The sequence below is a fragment of the Eimeria acervulina genome, genomic scaffold (genome assembly GCF_000499425.1).
Source record: "Eimeria acervulina Houghton genomic scaffold, Eah_scaff117, whole genome shotgun sequence".
Taxonomy (NCBI): Eukaryota; Apicomplexa; class Conoidasida; order Eucoccidiorida; family Eimeriidae; genus Eimeria; species Eimeria acervulina.
Genome location: NW_013550353.1, coordinates 28603 through 46624, shown reverse-complemented (window position 1 = coordinate 46624; position 18022 = coordinate 28603). Strand labels below are relative to the sequence as shown.

The 18022-nt window shown below is 45.3% G+C and overlaps 3 protein-coding genes across 3 annotated transcripts in view; all 3 read left to right on the top strand.

The window, feature by feature from the left end:
- Positions 1–3798, top strand: part of EAH_00018060 (hypothetical protein, conserved) — a gene marked incomplete at both ends in the record, with an annotated part of 14274 nt that extends 10476 nt beyond the window's left edge. Inside the window, 6 exons of the mRNA XM_013397545.1 lie at positions 275–1395; positions 2381–2419; positions 2515–2671; positions 2870–2970; positions 3212–3426; positions 3687–3798. Of these exons, the coding sequence (XP_013252999.1) occupies positions 275–1395; positions 2381–2419; positions 2515–2671; positions 2870–2970; positions 3212–3426; positions 3687–3798 (1745 nt within the window). The remainder of the gene's footprint in view (positions 1–274; positions 1396–2380; positions 2420–2514; positions 2672–2869; positions 2971–3211; positions 3427–3686) is intronic.
- Positions 3799–6297: 2499 nt separating this feature from the next.
- EAH_00018050 (Apicomplexan specific coiled coil protein, related) lies at positions 6298–11934 on the top strand (the record flags this gene model as incomplete). The annotated part of the gene is made up of 10 exons (XM_013397544.1): positions 6298–6341; positions 6613–6750; positions 6998–7162; positions 7398–7663; positions 8416–8531; positions 8878–8948; positions 9244–9277; positions 9703–9840; positions 10078–10692; positions 11530–11934. The coding sequence occupies 10 exons, from the start codon at positions 6298–6300 to the stop codon at positions 11932–11934; spliced, it is 1992 nt and encodes a 663-aa protein (XP_013252998.1).
- Positions 11935–14357: 2423 nt separating this feature from the next.
- Positions 14358–16021, top strand: EAH_00018040 (hypothetical protein, conserved; the record flags this gene model as incomplete). The annotated part of the gene is made up of 2 exons (XM_013397543.1): positions 14358–14901; positions 15447–16021. 2 exons carry the CDS (start codon positions 14358–14360, stop codon positions 16019–16021), a joined length of 1119 nt encoding a protein of 372 aa, XP_013252997.1.
- Positions 16022–18022: the final 2001 nt, after the last annotated feature.

Sequence of the window (18022 nt, the reverse complement as noted above, 5' to 3'; positions counted from 1 at the left end):
TTTGTTTGTTTGTTTGTTTGTTTGTTTGTTTGTTTGTTTGTTTGTTTGTTTGTTTGTTTGTTTTATTATTTTGTTATATTTATATTATCTACATTTAAATATATTTTATTTTTGTTTTTATTTTTATTTGGTTGTACTTCTTTCTTTTTATTTATTTATGCATACTTATTTTCTTTAATTAATTAATTAATTAATTAATTAATTAATTAATTAATTTATATTTATTTATTTATTTATATTTATTTATTTATATATTTATTTATTTTGTTTGCAGCAAATTTGTATGGGGCTCCCGTCATAGGCCCTTACGGGCGTTGGTCTCTGTTTGTTAGCGACCTCAGCTTAGCAGCAGAAGGAGACAGCAGTTCGTGGGTCGGAGAGGAGGAGACAGAAGCTGTTGCTGCTCCTGTTGCTGCTGCTGAAGCAGCAGGATCAGCAGCAGCAGCAGTAGCAGCAGCAGGTGCTGCTGCTTCTGCTTCTTCTGCTGCTCCTTGCTTTGGTTCTCGCTTCTTTTCTGCTGCAGTGCGGACAACACCTGCTGTTACATGTTTAAAGAAGAAGAAAACCCTTTATGATATAGTATTAGAGATAGAGGAGGAGCAGAGACAAAAAGAGCAAGAGAAAGAGCGGATTGCTGCTGCTGCTGCAGCAGCAGCACAGGAGCAGCAGCAACGGGAGCTAATGCAGCAGCAGCAGCAGCAGCAACTGTCTCCTCGGGGTAAAGGACCTGTTGTACCCCACATGTGTGTAGCTGAAGGAGAAGGAATAGAGAAAGGCGTTGCAGGAGACTGGGCGTACTTTACATTAACAACTAAAAACGCGAAGAAGGAGACAGTAGAAGCAGCAGAAGGGACTCTGCGTCTGTCTCTTGATTCTACAGGATATCAAGGTCTTACCCTTCACGGAGACAGTTGGGAAGGAGATAGTGGTTGCAGCACAACAACAACAACAGCAGCAGCAGCAGCAGCAGCAGCAGCAGCAGCAGGTAGCAGCAGTAGATGCATGCAGAGAGCAGCAGCTTGGGTGCCTCCCTCTCTACGCTGGCAGGTGCAGCAGCAGCAAAGGGGTAAACTCAGAGTTTCTTACTCTACAGACAAGCCAGGAGGATATCTGCTGCATGTTTCTTATGAAGGACTACCTGTTGCAGGGTCTCCGTTTTATGTTTTGTTTACTTCAGGGCCTCCTTGCCCTCTGGCTTCAAAAGTAATTGGTTATGGTGCTCGTATTTGCTATGCTTCTCCTTCTCTTCCGCTGCAGCACGACAGCAGCAGCAGCAGCAGCAGCAGCAGCAGTCAGGGAAGGGAGGGAGAGGAGACACTTACAGCTACGGATCTGCTTCCGAGAAGTAAAACCCGACAAAAGTTTAAGCACTTCATCAACCAATTCAAAGTTATTGTATGCGATACAAATGGTAAACCCTAAACCCTAAACCCTAAACCCTAAACCCTTCCACATCTGCGCAGGAGTGCAAGGGGCACGCAAACTCATAGCAGGTCTCCTCATTGGACATGGGCTTTAGGGTTTAGGGTTTAGGATTTAGGGTTTAGGGTTTTATAGGTTATTGAGTAGAGTTGATTTCTTATCATCGTTTACAGCGGCCGTTGTCTCCTTTTTGCTGTCTCCTTTTTGCTGTCTCCTTTTTGTTTATATTTATTTTGTCTCCTCTCTCCGCTTGGCTGTCTCTTCTTCGCTGTCTATTTATTGCAGTCGCCGCTTTGCTCTCTTTACTGTCTCCTTTCTTTTACCTCTTCTTTCCTGTCTCCTTTATAACTGTCTTCCCTATAACTGTCTCCTTTTATAACATAGCTGTCTCCTTTATAACATGGCCGTCTCCCTTTATAACTGTCTCCTTTTATAACATAACTGTCTTTTTTTATAACATGACTTTCTCCTTTATAACATAACTGTCTCCTTTACAACTGTCTCCTTTCATAACTGTTTCCTTTTATAAGATAGCTGTCTCCTTTGTAGCTGCCTTTGCAAATGTCTCCTTTTGTAACTGTCTCGTTGTATAACATATCTATCTCCTTTTATAACTGTCTCCTTTTATAACTGTCTCCTTTAATAACTGTCTCCTTTTCAGGGAATCGAGTGCCTACAGGCGGGCACAATGTTGGCGTACGGGGGTCTCGAGGAGCTAGGGTTTTGAGGGTTTGTGATGAAGGCAATGGGGTGTATAGAGTAGATTATATTGTCAGACTTCAGAGACTGTCTCTTCTCAGCGCTTCGCCTGAGCATCTTCGTTTAGCAGATGCTGTCGCCAGACTCCTCACCTTTCAGCAGCAACAAGCAAGCACAAGCCTTGTCCAAAAATGCATGGTACATCTACAAGGGTTTAGGGTTTAGGGTTTAGGGTTTAGGGTTTAGGGTTTGGTTTTAGGTCGGTTGGCGTAGCTGCATGGAAAGTGTTTTTAAGTTGGTACAGCGCAGAGGTTTATACTGTCTGTAGTGTTTAGTGTTTAGGGTTTAGGGTTTAGGGTTTAGGGTTTAGGGTTTGTGTGGGGCGTTGTGCAGGCCCTGCAGCGCGAGGGTTTGCTGCCCTTTACTAGCTGTCGAATAGAGATATTCTTATACCGCAAACCCTTATTGTGTTCGCCTCTTGAGCCCCTCATTGCTAACTTTGAAGAACTCCAACACATTTATCAACAGGCAGAGGCAGCCACGCAGCTGGGTAAGGGTTTAGGGTTTAGGGTTTAGGGTTTATGGTTTAGGGTTTAGGGTTTACGGTTTCGGGGGATTAGAGCTGGGGGGCATTCGCTGCATCGCAACAAGGGAGAAGGGTTTAGGGTTTATAACTCGTCAATAAGGTTGCAGGGTGCATCTGTAGGGTCTAGGGTTTAGGGTTTAGGGTTTAGGGTTTGCGGTTCAGGGGCGTCTATCCAATTATTTCAAGACTGTCTTCGGAGCGGGCGTCACGACAAAGCCGCGCATATTCTCGATTCTGTTCAGCGTGCTTCCTTCTCTGCTGGGGTGCCTTTAAACCCTAAACCCTAGACCCTAAACCCTAAACCCTAGCCCCTGGCCCCTTTTAATCGGCTGCTGTGCAGCAAACCCCTAATCCCTTTTACTAATGCCTGAAGTTGCGAAACCCTAAACCCTAAACCCTCCCTTTTTTCTGCGTTCCAAAGCCCAAGATATCTCCGTCAGCAAACCTCCTGAGGGTTTAGGGTTTAGGGTTTAGGGTTTAGGGTGAGCTATGTTGTGTATGCAGCTGCGGCGAGAGGCGGAGGAGGCTTTATTTCGTCTCTGCTGCAGCAGCAACTCTCCTCGAGTTAGTTTGGAGCAGCAGCTGCAGCAAGGAGACAGCGAAGAAGACATTGAAGAGCAGCAGCAGCAGCAGCAGCTGTCTCCTGAAGAGAAAAGGAGACAAGAAAAACAAAGAATAAGAAACCTGCAGCAGCAGTGGGAAGAGATTCAAATCGTCCGGTAAGAGAGAGAAACCCTAAACCCTAATAAACCCTAAACCCTAATAAACCCCAAACCCCCTCCCAAACCCTAAACCTTGCACCTGCAGTGGTACACCCTGAGGCATCCTAAACCCCCATCCTATTAAACCCTAAACCCTAAACCCTCACTCTACAGCTTCCAGATTCCTTTGTTTCGTAAGTTGTGCATTGTTCAGGGTTGAGCCTTTTAGGGTTTAGGGTTTAGGGTTTAGGGTTTAGGGTTTGGTGGTTTGTGTTCAGGGAGTCCCTGATAAAGTTATGTGGGGAGTCGGATAGACAGCACGAGCTAATGACGAATGTCGCCCAGACGATGCTGCAGGATTTTGCACAGGGACTAAACCCTAAACCCTAAACCCTAAACCCTAAACCCTTTGGCGGAGGAGGCCTTTGGGTTTACTGCGTGCATGCAAGCAGAATGTGTTTTACTTTTTTCGTTTCTATGGCTGATAGGGGGAGGAGACAGTTGAAACCGCCACCTGGGGTTTGAGGGTTTAGGGTTTAGGGTTTAGGGTTTAGGGTTTGGAACACCTCCTCAAAGGACAGCCTTAGTGCAGCGTTTGCTGCTGCTACGCTTGCCTTTGTTGCTGCAACTATCTCTTTCCGTCTTCAGTTTAAGGTTTAGGATTTAGGGTTTAGGGTTTAGGGTTTAGGCTAAACCATGCAGCAGAAGGAGCACCATTAACATTTAGAGAGAAGCAAATGCAGGCAAGAGACTGCAGCAAAAGAGAAAAAGCAGTGTCTCCTTCTCTGCTGCTGCTGAGGGGAAGTGCTGCTGCCTCTGTCTATCTCCGTTTGTGCTTAGAGGAGACAGACAGCAGACGGAGACACCTGAGGGAGCCGCAGAGCTCGTTTCTGTTTCTATAGAGCAGCAGCAGCAGCAGCAGCAGCAGCAGCAGCTGAGCAGTAGCTGCTGCTGCTGCTGCAGCCGAAGCCTGTAAGACAAACAGCAAAAGAGGAAGTGTATCTCGAGAGGTAAAAGAGACAAAGAGGCCTTAAAATGTATTTCTGCATGCGAAAGAGAGACACTTGTTTAAATATTATTGTCTCCTTCTTCATTTTGCTGCTATTCAAGCATTTGCTCTATAACGCACACAGAGAAGATGCCTCTCAGCCCTATCTACACGCTTCTGCTGCAGCTGCTGCTGCTGCAGCAGCAGAAGGGGCAGCTGCTTCAGCAGCAGCACGAGCGGCAGATGCTGCTGCAGCAGCACAAGCAGCAGCGCTTGAGCAGCAGCAACAAGCTAGCGGCTTCTTCTGCTGCAGCAGAAGCAGAAGCATATAAACAGCAGCAACGAGGGAGGGACTAGGAAACAGCAGCAGGACTCACTTTTGCTGCTGCATGCATTTAGCCTTGAGACACGAGGGGAAGGAGACAGTTTTTATTGCATTTAGGAGACAGAGAGACAGCAAAGTGTCTGTACACCGCACGCTGCTGGGGGGCCTTTTGTCTCTGCTGCTGCAGTTCGTGCAGACTCTTAACTGCTGCAGTTGGAGACACTTTAAACCCGTTATTGTGTTTGCTGCTGCTGCCAGTCAGAGAACAGCTGTCTCCACACGACATAAACAACAGAAAAATACTTTATTAGTACAATAGCAGAAGGAAGAGACACTTAACCAATACATGCAAATATATATATATATATATATCTAGGTATAGTATATAGCAGATGTTTGCATGCATTAATATATTATTATATTTTATGAATATATCATGCTGTCTATCACGGCGTGAGGGCTCGAGTTGGGGTTTAGGGTTTAGGGTTTAGGGTTTACGGCTTTGTAGAGAATCAGAATATTTAAACACAAGGGGAGATTCGCCACCCATAATTGAAACTCTGTAAACCCTAAACCCTAAACCCTACACCAGCAACACGAATATGTAGAGGAGGCCTTGAATAGAACTCAAACCCTCACAGCTAAAGGCAGCCATTAAGAATAATAATGCCTCCAAGACGGAGGGTTCTTTTGAGGTGCTACGCAGAGATTGCACGAGTGAGAAAGAAGCAAAGAGTTGGTGTGTATGAACAGCAAAACGAAGGCGTAGACACTATAAAAAATATATTTGCGAATATAATTACGGACTTTCACTGCTGCATTCATAATCATTCATGAATAGTTTTCTATTTTAATTTGTTTATTATTTAGAGTTAAGGCTCTACTGACTGTAAAAGAAACAAAGAAAAACTCCTTGGGGCTTCCCGATTCAGGTTTCAGTGGCTTGAGGCAGGGGCCCCAGGAGGCCCCCCCCTATGAAGAGGGAAGGAAGAATAAAAAGAAAAAAGATTGTGCAAAAGATGTAAACTTAAGCAGAAAAAGGAGAAAAACAAACATTGAATAAATGCAAAACCTCAAATTAATGCTGCTATCATCTACGAGCTGCACAGACACCCGAAAAGAAGAACCGGTTGGTCCGTCGGCCCGGTGTGGAAATCAGATTTTATTTTTTATGTGTTTCTTCTTTTTCTTCTTCATTGATGCTTCATTACTTTCTTAGTTTAAAGTATTAATATATATTTCCTTTTTGTTCTCTAAATCTGCCTTCTTTATTTAGCCATTACCTTCCAGCCTCCAGGTTTCTTCTTTATGAACGACAGACAGACCGACGGACCGGTGCTGAAGGGCATCGCGTTGGAGGGGGAAACTTGCATAAAATTCTGATTTTTTTGGTTTATAAATCAAAGTAAGATAAATGAATTCCTTTTCCGGGACTTTTAAGCATATTTACTCCGCTTTCACCCTCCTAGCAATGCCCTGAGGCACGCCGCATCGTTATTGAATGGTCTAGGAGTTTCAGAGGCCGCAACCGGTGTAAAACCCTCAAGTTCTTCTTCTGTACAACTTATGACGGAAAATGACGGACACACAACTCCAATGGGAGGATATTCAGCTTGTACGGTGAGATGCGCATCTTCAGTAGGAGAGCAGCACTCTATAAACTTCATACACCCTAATAACCCCTAATAAACCCTAATAAACACCAAACCCCTGTAAGTCATACACTATCAAGGCTAAGAACGTTAGAGGAGACCCAAGCCCTTCTTACTGAACTCTTCTCGACTTAATTGTTTAGGGCCTGTTCCCCGGCAATCAAGACCAATGGTTAATGGTTTAGGGTTTAGGGTTTAGGGTTTATGAGGGTTTAGGGTTTAATGAAACTGCTGTTCAGGGAGTCCCTGATGAAGCTGTCGGGAGACACCGAAAGAAAACAAGAAATAATGAAGGGATTCACAGAGACGCTGCTGCAGTGTCTGCAGCTAACTCAAACATGCAATTTGCGTCTCCTAGCTGAACGAAACGATCTCGCGTAACCCTAAACCCTAATAAACCCTAAACCCTAATAAACCCTAAACCCTAATAAACCCTAATAAGGCCTACTTAAGGGCTGCATTGGGGCTGCGCTGAGAAGATGCACAGCAGCGACAGAGCGGAACCGACGCTAAACCCTAAACCCTGAATCGCTTTACCCGTAAACCCTGACTGGTTCAAACCCTAAACCCTAATAGGGTATTCAAACCCTAAACCCTTGCAATACTTTCTGTGTGTGTTGCTAGGCGGCTGCGAGACGAGAATCTGCTGCCTTTGGCTGGGGTGCTGCAGCAGCAATACGTGCAGCAGTTTCGCACTATGACGAAGCAAATATTAAATTATGTCTCTTCTTTAAAAGACAGAAACTTCTTCAATCTGGAAGAGCTGCTCGTTACCTACGCCAAGATTGCGTAAGGAGGCCGCACGACAAACAAACAAAAAGCCCTACTGCCGTGCATGCATGCATGCATGCATGCATGCACGGTGCTGCTGGAGGAAGACAGCAGCGGGGAGAAGCTGGCTTCTGCTGCTGCTGCTGCTGCTGCTGTTGTTGTTGCTGCTGTTGCGTGATTGGGGTGTATGGGCAGGTTTTTGGGGTGTATAGGGAGGCGTGTGCATGTACGGATGGTTGGGGTGTATGTACAGCGAAGAACTGCGGCTTCTGCATCGCTACGCTTTAGCAGATATCTTTGATGAGTTGAGTGCATGCATTTGCGAGGAGATAGAACTGCGGCGTCTGGAAGCAATAAGCGAGGAGCGGCAGCAGCTTTGCGATGAAGTAGAAGCAGCAATACAGCAAAAAGAGCAGCAACTTCAAGAAATAAAAGACAGACAACGTAGCAAGTTTGAATCTATTGAGAAACTCAACATGCAGGAAGTCGCCGAGATGTGTGTTACAACAGAACACAAAGGTAATCTTTATGTCCAACCTAGGGTTTAGGGTTTAGGGTTTAGGGTTTAGGGTTTAGAATTTAGGGTGTAGGGTTTAGGGTTTAGGGTTTAGGGTTTAGGGTTTTGGGATTGCCTCGGGGTCTCCTTTTGTCTCCGCCTGTTTCGTTGTGCTTATTGTGTGCTGTCTCTTCTTTTGTTTGTGCTGCGTTTTCATTTCTTTTTGCTTCTTTTTTGTCTCTGCCTCTGTCTCTGTCTTGTTAACTTCTTTTCTTTTATTGTCTCTCTGTCTCCTTTTCTTGTATTTCTCGTTTTAACTTTATTATCTGTCTCCTTTTCATTGTCTCTTCGCTGTTTGCTGTTTGTTGTTTCTTTTATCTGTCTTTCTGTCTCCTTTTCTTGTTTGTCTTTGTCTTTTTGTCTCTTCTTTTGCTTGTCTTTGTTTGTTTGTCTCCTTTTCTTGTTTGCCTCCTTTTGTTTGTCTCCTCTTTGTCTCCTTTTCTTGTTTGTCTCCTTTTGTTTGTCTCCTCTCTGTCTCCTCCTTTTGTTTGTCTTTGTTTGCTTGTCTCTCTCTTTTTTGTTTGTCTTTGTTTGTTTGTCTCTCTTTTCTTGTTTGTTTGTCTTTGTTTGTGTGTCTCCTTTGTTTTATCTTTCTCTGTTGTTGTTTTTCTTTTTGTTTGTATTATAGTGTCTCCTTTACCTCTGTTGTTTGCTGTTTTATTTATGCTGTCTCTTTTGTCTGTCTCCTTTCTTTTTTATTGTTTTTCTTCTTCAGGTGTACAGACAGAAGATGCACTGTCTCTAAGAGAAGGGGCCTTAGGCCCTTTAATTGTAGCGAGAGCTACGAAGCAAAAAGCTCCTCAACCAGATGCTGTTTGTTCTCTAGCCAGAGTAAACCCTAAACCCTAAACCCTAAACCCTAAACACTAAACAGCAACACCAGAGGGGGAAACATCCCCCTGCTGTGCTGCTACTCCTCGCATGCAACAGCAGCAGCAACAGCAGCAGCAGCAGCAGCACTAACAGCCACAGGTGCGGCGGCGGCGGCAGCAGCAGCAGCAGCACCTGCAACAACACCCTAAACAACATCACCAGCAGCAGCAGCAGGTGCTGCTGCTGCGACATGCTCACGCTGCGGCAGCAGCAACAGCAACAGCAGCAGCAGCGGCAACAGCAACCGCAGCAGCAGCAGCAGCAGTGCATCTTTTGTGTTTATTTTTTGTGTTTGTTTGTGTAGCGATGTTGGCGGGCATGCAACGCATATGACATGCAGACGAGTATTAGAAAGCTGCTAAAGAACACTCCAAGGTGCCTAAACCCTAAACCCTAAACCCTAAACCCTAAACCCTGCTGTCTCCTTGAATATGTATAGAGGGATTTTCTATAAAAGAAGATGCATGCAGCGTTTGGTGTTGGGGCTGCATGCGTTTGCCTTCAGGCTAAAGAGATGCTTCTTAGAGATATTTGCTTTCTATTCTAAGGCCCCCGTTGCTGCAGTGCTGCGACAGCAGCAGCAGCAGCAACAGCAGCAGCAGCAGTGCATTGAGGGGCTGCCTATTGGCCTCACTTTTGTTGCTTTTCGTCGCCTTTGCTTTGATCTCAGACTTCAACCCAATCTTCTTTCAGATTACACCCAGGTATATATATAAATATAAATATATAAATATATATATCTATATATGTATATGCATATATATTTATATATATTTATATTTATACATATGTATATGTATAAATAACTATATATATATATATATTTATATATTTATATTACATTCATATATTAGGATATACTTATATATTTGCTACAGGTTAATTTATTGTATGTCTATCAATCGTACAACTGGGGCTGCATGCATTCTGCTGCTGTGCTGCTGCTGCATGCGTTCGTTTATAGCTTAGTTTGTTGCTGCTGCTACCGCTGCTGCTGTTTCTATAGCATATTCAGCAGCTTCCTTAATTGCTGTCGCTTAACGGATTTTGCTGCTTCATTCCTTTTGCTGCTGCATGCATTTTGCTGCTGCTGCTGCTGCTGCTGCTGCTGCTGCTGCATGCGTTTTAGCTTCCTTCTTTCTTTGAGAAGTTCAGCGTCGAACCTGCAGAAGGACTTGTGCAGCCCCAGGGCTTTATTCGCATTCTCCCCCTATTTCTCTGGCTGCCTGCCTTAAGAGAGTTGGGTTATCTTAATCTTGTTCATACTGTAAGACACTATTATTTAATGCTGCTGCTGCTGCTGCTGCTGCTGCTGTTGCTGCTGCAGCAATAGCAGCAACGATAGCAGCAGCAGCAGTAGCAGCAGGAAGAGCATCTGCAGCAACTAACTAGCGTTGCTGCAGCGGATGACTTAGTATGATTATGTTTTGCATTTCTAGCGTTTAGGGTTTAGGGTTTAGGGTGTAGGGTTTAGGGTTTATGTGGGGTTTGTGCTTGCTTGCAGCTGAGTGCAGAGGCAGTAAAGGAGGGTCTTGAAGGCAGTAGACTTCCTCGCATATCATCTTCACGTCTCTCTTCTTTTTATAACTTCTGCAAGTGTAATGTTATCCCTCTTTATGAGAAGCTGTGCAGCAACAGAGACTTTGCTGCTTCTCTGGCTCCTCTACTGCCTGCTGATGCTGCTGCTGCAGAGGAGCAGCCGCAGCAGCAGCAGCATGAAGCAGAGACACCTGAAAGGGGACTAGAGATTGTAAATCTTGAGGTGTATGCGCAGCTTCAGCTCCCTATTGATGTGGTGTCTCTGCTGCTGTTAGACCCTCTTGAGCATCTCTTTGTTTTCTTCAGCGAAGTTTCTATGAATCCATCTCTAAATAAAAACAGATACAAGACAAAGCAGCAGCAGCAGCAACAGCAGCAGCAGCAGCAGCAACAGCAGCAGCGGGCAACGGCATACAAAACCCCGCTTGCAGGCAAGAGCAGCAGCAGCAGCAGCAGCAGCAGCAAACGTCAAGGGGCTGAGTTACCGCCAGGAGCAGCAGCAGCAACAGGAGCAGCAGCAGCAGCAGCAACATCGGCGACAAAGGTGATTATCTCTTCAGACGGAGAAGAGGAGGAGACAGTAAATGAAAATGCTTGGCTTAGTTGTGGGGTGTATATACGCATGCTGAGAGAGTGTGGGGTCGTCCCAGGGTTTTTAAGTGTCTCTGAAGCAAAAGACATAGCTCTAACTGCAGCAAAAGAGACAGCAAATAAAGGAGACAGAAGACAAACCTTTCTCCCTGTACGTACACCTCAATGCATGCATGCAATTGCATGCATACACTCCGCAGAAAGTAAACACCGCAAGAGACTAACGCCTGTAGAGACACCTGAGGAGACACCTCAAGAAGCACCTGAGGAGACACCTCAAGAGACACCTGAAGAGACAGACAAATGGTTTGTTTCTGTTATTTGCTTGTCTCCTTTTTGTCTTCAGGGGCGTCTAAACTTTAACGGTTTTGTTGATGCATTATCTCGCTGTCTCTCTTTAGCAACAAAGAAAAACCTGCAGCGAAGACTGGGAGCAAAGGAGACAGCTGGGGGTGTCCCCGCCTCCTTTGCTGCTGCTGATGCTGATCCTGCTGCTGCTGATGCTGCTGCTGCTGCTGCTACTGGGGACTGCCCCCTTATGTGCAGCAAGGCAGAGATAAGAAGAGAAGCAAGACAGCTAGCAGACATGTTTGGTCTTCTGTCTCTTCATTCAGTGCTGCAGCTAACCGGGAGACCTTTAAAGCGAGGCAAGCAAACAAATAAAACAAATAAAACAAACAAAACAGAAGAAGCACAAACATTAACTCCTATCCATACACCCAATTATAACTCAAAGAAACACGTCGTCGGCCTACGTGTCCTTAAACCCATTTAATATACTGCTGCTGCTGCTGCAGCTGTTCTCTTGCTGCTGCTGCTCCTGCAGCAGCACCAGCAGCCACAGCTGCAGCAAAAGCAGCATCATCAGCAGCGGCAACAGCAGCAACAGCAAGAGCTGCTGCTGCTGCATCGGCAGCTGCGGCGGGTGAGGCTGAGCATCCGACAGGGGAGGCAACTGCAGCAGCAGCAGCAGCAGCAGCAGCACGAAGTATCGCTGGTTGATGTATGCGGACATGCCTCCACCTGTGGGGGGCCCCTTTGGGGGCCCCCTACAGGCATAGGTACCCCCGTAGGGGGGCCCTCTACAGTTATAGGGGCCCCCTGGGGGCCCCTTAACAGTTATAGGGGCCTCCTGGGGGCCCCCATAACTGTTACTATAACTGTACAGGGGCCCCACTGGGGACCCCTTAACAGTTATAGGGGCCCCCTGGGGGGCCCCCTACAGTTATAGGGGCCCCCCCGGATTGAGTTGTTATTCTGTTTTTAGGGGTTTGGTGTGGGTTGGTGAGGCTTTACTAAGGAGTTTATATATATATATATATATAATATATATATAAATATAATACTCATATGGATATGATATTATATATTATATAATATTATATTTAATTAAAGTATTTCAGCGCTTCATAGAAAACTCGTTCGCGACTTTGAGGTTAATTGAGAGCGGAGACAGCAGAGACAGCAGAGACATTTAAGAAGAAGAGACAAAATATAGAAGAGACAAAGTATATAAAAGAGGTAAAATATATAAAGAAGAGACAAAGGAGACAGCAGCAGACTTTGCAGCGCATGCATACACCACAGCAACAAACAAACAGCAACCTTTCTTTGTTTGCATGCATGCATGCATTGCTAAGGTGTATACACACTAAATATATATATATTTATATTTATTTATTTATTAACTCAGTAGCATGTAGATAGACAAACACTCTTTTCTTTATTCAAGCCCTCTTTACCTGGGCCTCAGCATCCGTCTGCATGCAAAAGTAATAAAAATAAAAAGAAGAAAAGATAAACAGAGACGCATGCAGCATCGCAGACACCACACATTTGCACGCATGCAGCTGTATATGTGCATGCATGCAGCTGTATACATGCATGCATGCATACATATATATATATATATACATATATATATATATATATATATATATATATATCGGTTGGATATATGTGCATGCATGCAGCTATATATACATATTGTATATATATGCAGCTGTATATATATGTGCATGCATGCAACTATATATATATTGTATATTTATGCAGCTGTATATATATGCATGCATGCATGCAGCTGTATCTATATATGAATGCATGCAGCTGCATGCTTGTGTTTACGCTGAGAGCCGCGGAATTTTTGCGTCTATATTATATATATAAATGTATATATATATATATATACATTTATATATATATATAGATGTATATCTATATATATATATATGTTTACTGATGTACGTTTGTTTGTTTTTGTTTGTATATTTATTTTGCTGTTTGCTGATTATTAATGCTGATTGGTGCTCTTATTTAATTAATTAATTTATTTTGTTTTATTTTGTTTTTTTTTGTCGATCTTTGAGGCCCTCCTTAGTTTATATAAATATATTTTTATTGCTGTTTCTATAAAATAAGCAGCTGTTGTTTATTTATTTGTGTTTGTTTGATTATATAAATGAATTAAAATATTTTTATTTTTATTTATTTGTTTTATTTTCTTCTACTGCGTCTGTTGCTGCTAGCTGCTTTGCTGCTGCTGCATGCAGCCCTGGGGGCCCCTGCCCCCTGCAGTGTACGTACAGCTCAAAAGTATATATATATTTATTATTTACTTTATATATACTAATATAACTCTTTTCTTATCTCTTATCTCTTATACTACTGCTGCTGCTGTTCTCTCTCGCCTGCTTGTTTTGTTTTGCTGCTGCTCTTGCTGTCCCTTCTGCTGCTGCTGCTGCTTTTGCTGCTGCTGCTGCTGCTGCTGCTGCATGTGCTGCAGCATCGGGGGTAGAGGAGGCTGCTGCTATTTCCTCAATAGCAGTAATGTTGTTTTGTTTGTTTTTGTTTGATGTTATTTGAATAAAGTGTTTGATTATATCGTGTATAAATATAAAAAAAGAATTACCTCTTGCAGCAGCAGCAGGCGGTGTGCTGCTGCTGCTGCTGCTGCTGCCGCTGCTGCTGCTGCTGCAGCAGCAGTGTGTGCGTGTGGTGTTTGTTTCTATTGAAGAAGGACAGTAAGAGGGCCTACTTCTTTAGATTTGCTGCAGCTTATCTTCTTGTGTTTGCTTCCTAGACTCATTAGCTCGTGGAGCCTCCTGAAGCTGCAGCAGCAGCAGCAGCAGGGCAGCAGCAGCAGCAGCAGCAGCGCAGCACATAGGGGGCCCTGGTGTATTTGTTGCAGCCATTTGTATTTTCTCTTTACTGTTTTTATCTTTTTTTTGTTTTTTTGTTGTCCTCTCAACGGAGGCAGCTTCCCTGCGCAGCAGCAGCAGCAGCAGCAGCAGCAACGACAGCAGCAGCAGCAGCAGCAGCAGCAGCGGCAGCAGCAGCAGCAACGAACAACAGCGCCATCAGCAGCAACGCACATTGTCAGCAGCAGCGACAAGCAGCAATATCAGCAGCAGAAGCCACACCAATATCAGCAGCGGGCAGCTGCAGCAGCACCAACCCCCAGCCACAGTGCAGCAACAGCAACAGCAGCAGCAGCAGCAGCAGCATCAATAATAACCTTCCTTCCCCTGTCCTTCCATCTCTTGCTCCTCCTCATCAGCCGCAACATCTGCAGAATCTTCAGCAGCAACAGCAGCATCAGCCGCATCAACAGCAGCAACAGCAGCAGCAGCAGCAGCAGCAGCATTAGTTTCTATGGATTCGTATTCAGGGAGGCCCCGTGGAGGGGTGCCTCCTTCTCGAGGAGCAGCAGCAGAGGGTACTCTGAAAGTGCGTGTGGGGCGTTTGCTGCTGAGGAGACAGCGCAGCACTCCTGCTGCAGCATATGCAAGCACGTGGCAGGTATTAGGGCTTGTAAGGAATGAAGAGTTATCGTTTGCTGCAGCAGCAGCAGCAAAAGATTGTTGTTTTGTTTTGCTGTATGCTGTTGAGCTTGCTCGAGATGGGACAGCAACAGCAGCAGCAACAACAACAACAGCAACAACAACAACAACAACAACAGCAACAGCAGCAGCAGCAGCAGCAGCAGCAGCAGCAGCAGCAGAGACCGTTCGTATCCTTGCTGTTAGGCCCCCATTAAAGCACTGCCCTTCTCCTCTAGAGCAGCAGAGAGTTACAGCTAGCTTGCGAGACTTCTTACAAGGGCAGCTGATTGCTTCTCCTTTCATGCGGCACTTCATCTTAGTCTTCAAACCGCGGCACTTCTTCATTCATAAAAAGAAGCATCATGCAATACTCGGTACGTCTATTAGGCTTTAGCAGGGTTTATTAGGGTTTAGGAGGGTTTAGGAGGGCTTATGAGGGCTTGTTAGAGTTTATGAGGGTTTATGAGTGTTTATTAGGGTTTATTAGGGTTTATGAGGGTTTAGGAGGGTTTATTAGGGTTTATGAGGGTTTATTAGGGCTTATGAGGGTTTATGAGGGTTTATTAGGGTTTATGAGGGTTTATTAGGGTTTAGTAGGGTTTATGAGGGTTTATTAGGGTTTAGTAGGGTTTATTAGGGTTCATTAGGGTTTAGTAGGGTTTATTAGGGTTTATGAGGGTTTATGAGGGTTTATGAGGGTTTATGAGGGTTTAGGAGGGTTTATTAGGGTTTATTAGGGTGTATTAGGGTTTATTAGGGTTTATTAGGGTTTATTAGGGTTTGTTAGGGTTAATGAGGGTTTATTAGGGTTAATGAGGGTTTAATAAATAAATAAATAAATGAGATAGATTATAATTAAATATAATTAAATATAATTAAATATATTTTTGTTTGTTTTCTGTGTTTGTTTGCATCGAAGGCTTAGGGCAGTACGTAGCTCTTATGAACGGGGCAACGCAGGTGAACGGTTTAACTCCTTTAGAAGTACGTCTTGCTGATTGTCTTGAAGGAGACAGTTGTTATAAAGGAGACAGTACAATAAAAGGAGACAGCAGTTTGCTGCAGGAAGGAGACAGCGCAGCAAGACTATTCTCGGCTGTACAGAGAGGGCCCCCACATCGCTGCTGTCCTAACAGCACTTCAAGGCTATCTAGAGCAGGAGATGCTTCTCATCATATGCTGCAGCAGCACAACCATCTGCAGCACCCATCTACCCCAGCTGCTGCTGCTGCTGCAGCTGCTGCTGCAGCAGCAGCTGCTGCTGCTGCTGCGCAGCCGGCTGCTGCAGCAACACACAACAGCAACACGCCGCACTCTGAAGATGAACTCGATGAACAACAGCAGCAACAGCAGCAACAGCAGCGGCAGCAGCAACTGCAACTTCAGCTCCAGCTGCAGCAGCAGCAGCAGCAACAGCAGCAACAACAGACCCCGCGGATTGCAAACCTCAGGCGCAGCTACACGGGCTCAGCTGCTGCCTCTGGCAGGGATTAAAGAAAAACAAAACGCAGCAGAATCAGCAGCAGCAGCAGCAGCAGATCCTGCTGCAGCTGCTGCTGAACTAGCAGCACCAGTAACAGCAGCAGGAGCAGCAGCAGGAGCTGCTGCTGCTGCTGCTGTTTTTATTGTTTGTATATCGCATGCTATTAGGGCTACCCGTCGATGGATGGGGGGCCCTTTTGTTTTTTCTGTCTCCTTTCTGTCTATTATCTGTCTCCTTTCTTCTTTCTACTTCTTTGCTTTTCTTTGCTTCTTTATTTGGGGGGTTGCTTGTTGTGTTTGCTTGCTTTTGTTTTTTTGTCTCTCTTTTATCATTTGCTTCAGCAGAGACAGCTGAAAGACAGAAGGAGACAGTTTGTGGGGGCGAGGCCTGTCTCCTTTTTATGTCTCCTTTTGTCTACCCCCTTCACTTTATGTCTCCTCTTCTGTCTCCGTTTGTCTCTGTCTGTCTCTGTCTCTGTTTCTGTCTCTTTATGCTGCCTCTTCTGTCTCTTTGCCTCTCTCTATATCTCTGTCTGTCTCCTTTTGTCTGTCTCTGTCTCCTTTTCTACTGTCTCCTTTTCTACTGTCTCCTTTTGTTTTTCTGTCTCCTTTTCTTGTGTCTCTCCCCCGCAGCATTTTCTTTTTTTTTTTCTTCGACTCGCGCGCTGGGGTGTATGCGCCCGCAGCATTTGGCGTATTGATTCCAAGGGCTTAGGGTTTAGGGCTTAGGGTTTAGGGTTTAGGGTTTAGGGTTTAGGGTTTGTAGCTTTTTGGGGTTTAGGTTTAGCACTCTGTACGGTTTAGAATTTAGGCTGTTCGATTGTTTACGGTGTAGGCTCTTAGAAGGCTAGTACATATATATAATATTTATATAATATTATATATATAATATTTTATATATTATATATATACATGTAACACAGAGGAGGGAGGAGACAGGACCCAGAAGAGGAGACAGCTGAAAAAGGAGACAGCTAAAAAGAGAGACAGCTAAGAAAGGAGACAGCTAATTAAAACCCTTCAAAACCTTTCAAGTTTAAACGGGGGCCCCTGTCTACTCCCGACGGTGCCCTTAAAAAAACAAACGAGACAAACACCAAACCAATAGGGGGCCCCTTGGGGCCCCCATGAGCCCTCTTAGGGGCCCCCATGAACCCTCTTAGGGGCCCCCGTGAGCCCTCATAGGGGCCAGTATGAGTTCCTAGGGGCCCCCATGAGCCCCTATAGGGGCCCCTATCTTATGAGCCCTCATAGGGGCCCCTTAGGGGCCCCTATGGTCCCTTTGGGGCCCCTCTTAGCCTTCATAGGGGCCCCTATTAGCCCCTAGGGGCCCCTATGAACCCTTAGGGGGCCCCCTAAGGGGGCCCATAGGGAGGAGCTTTTATGGGGGCCCTTAAGGGGGTACTTAGGGGGGCCCCTAACAACATAAGAGGTCCCTCCAATGGGGGCCCTCTTAAGAAGGCCTAGAAGGGCTAAAAGGGGCCCCCTTAAGGGCCCCTTAAGGGGGCCCCCAAATGCTTTAGGGGCCCCCATAGGGTTGCTTAAGGGGGCCCCCAAGAGCTTTAGAGGCCCCCATAGGACCCCCTTCAGAGGGCCTAAGGGGCCCCTATGGGGGCCCCCAAGGGCTTCAGAGGCCCCCATAGGGCCCCATAAGACGGCTTAAGGGGCCCCTATGGGGGCCCCCAAATGCTTTAGGGGCCCCCTAGTATCCCCTAGGGGCCCCCCGTGAGAGTGGTTTGCTCGCTTTGTTTAGAGGGGCTTTCTTCTGTATGTGTACTTTCTATTTGTATATTTTGTGCTTTGTTTGTTTGTTTGGACATGTCTGGTGAGGGTTTGTCTGTTGTTGAGGGGCTGAGGCATAATGCCTTTCTTAATATCTTCTCAAAGCGTTGCAAAAACAAAGAAAGTTCTCCTTCTTGGGCTCCTGCATGCAGCAAACAGAGACGCGCATGCAGCCCCAATCACATTTATTAATATATATATATATATATATATTATAGGGGTGAGTATCAG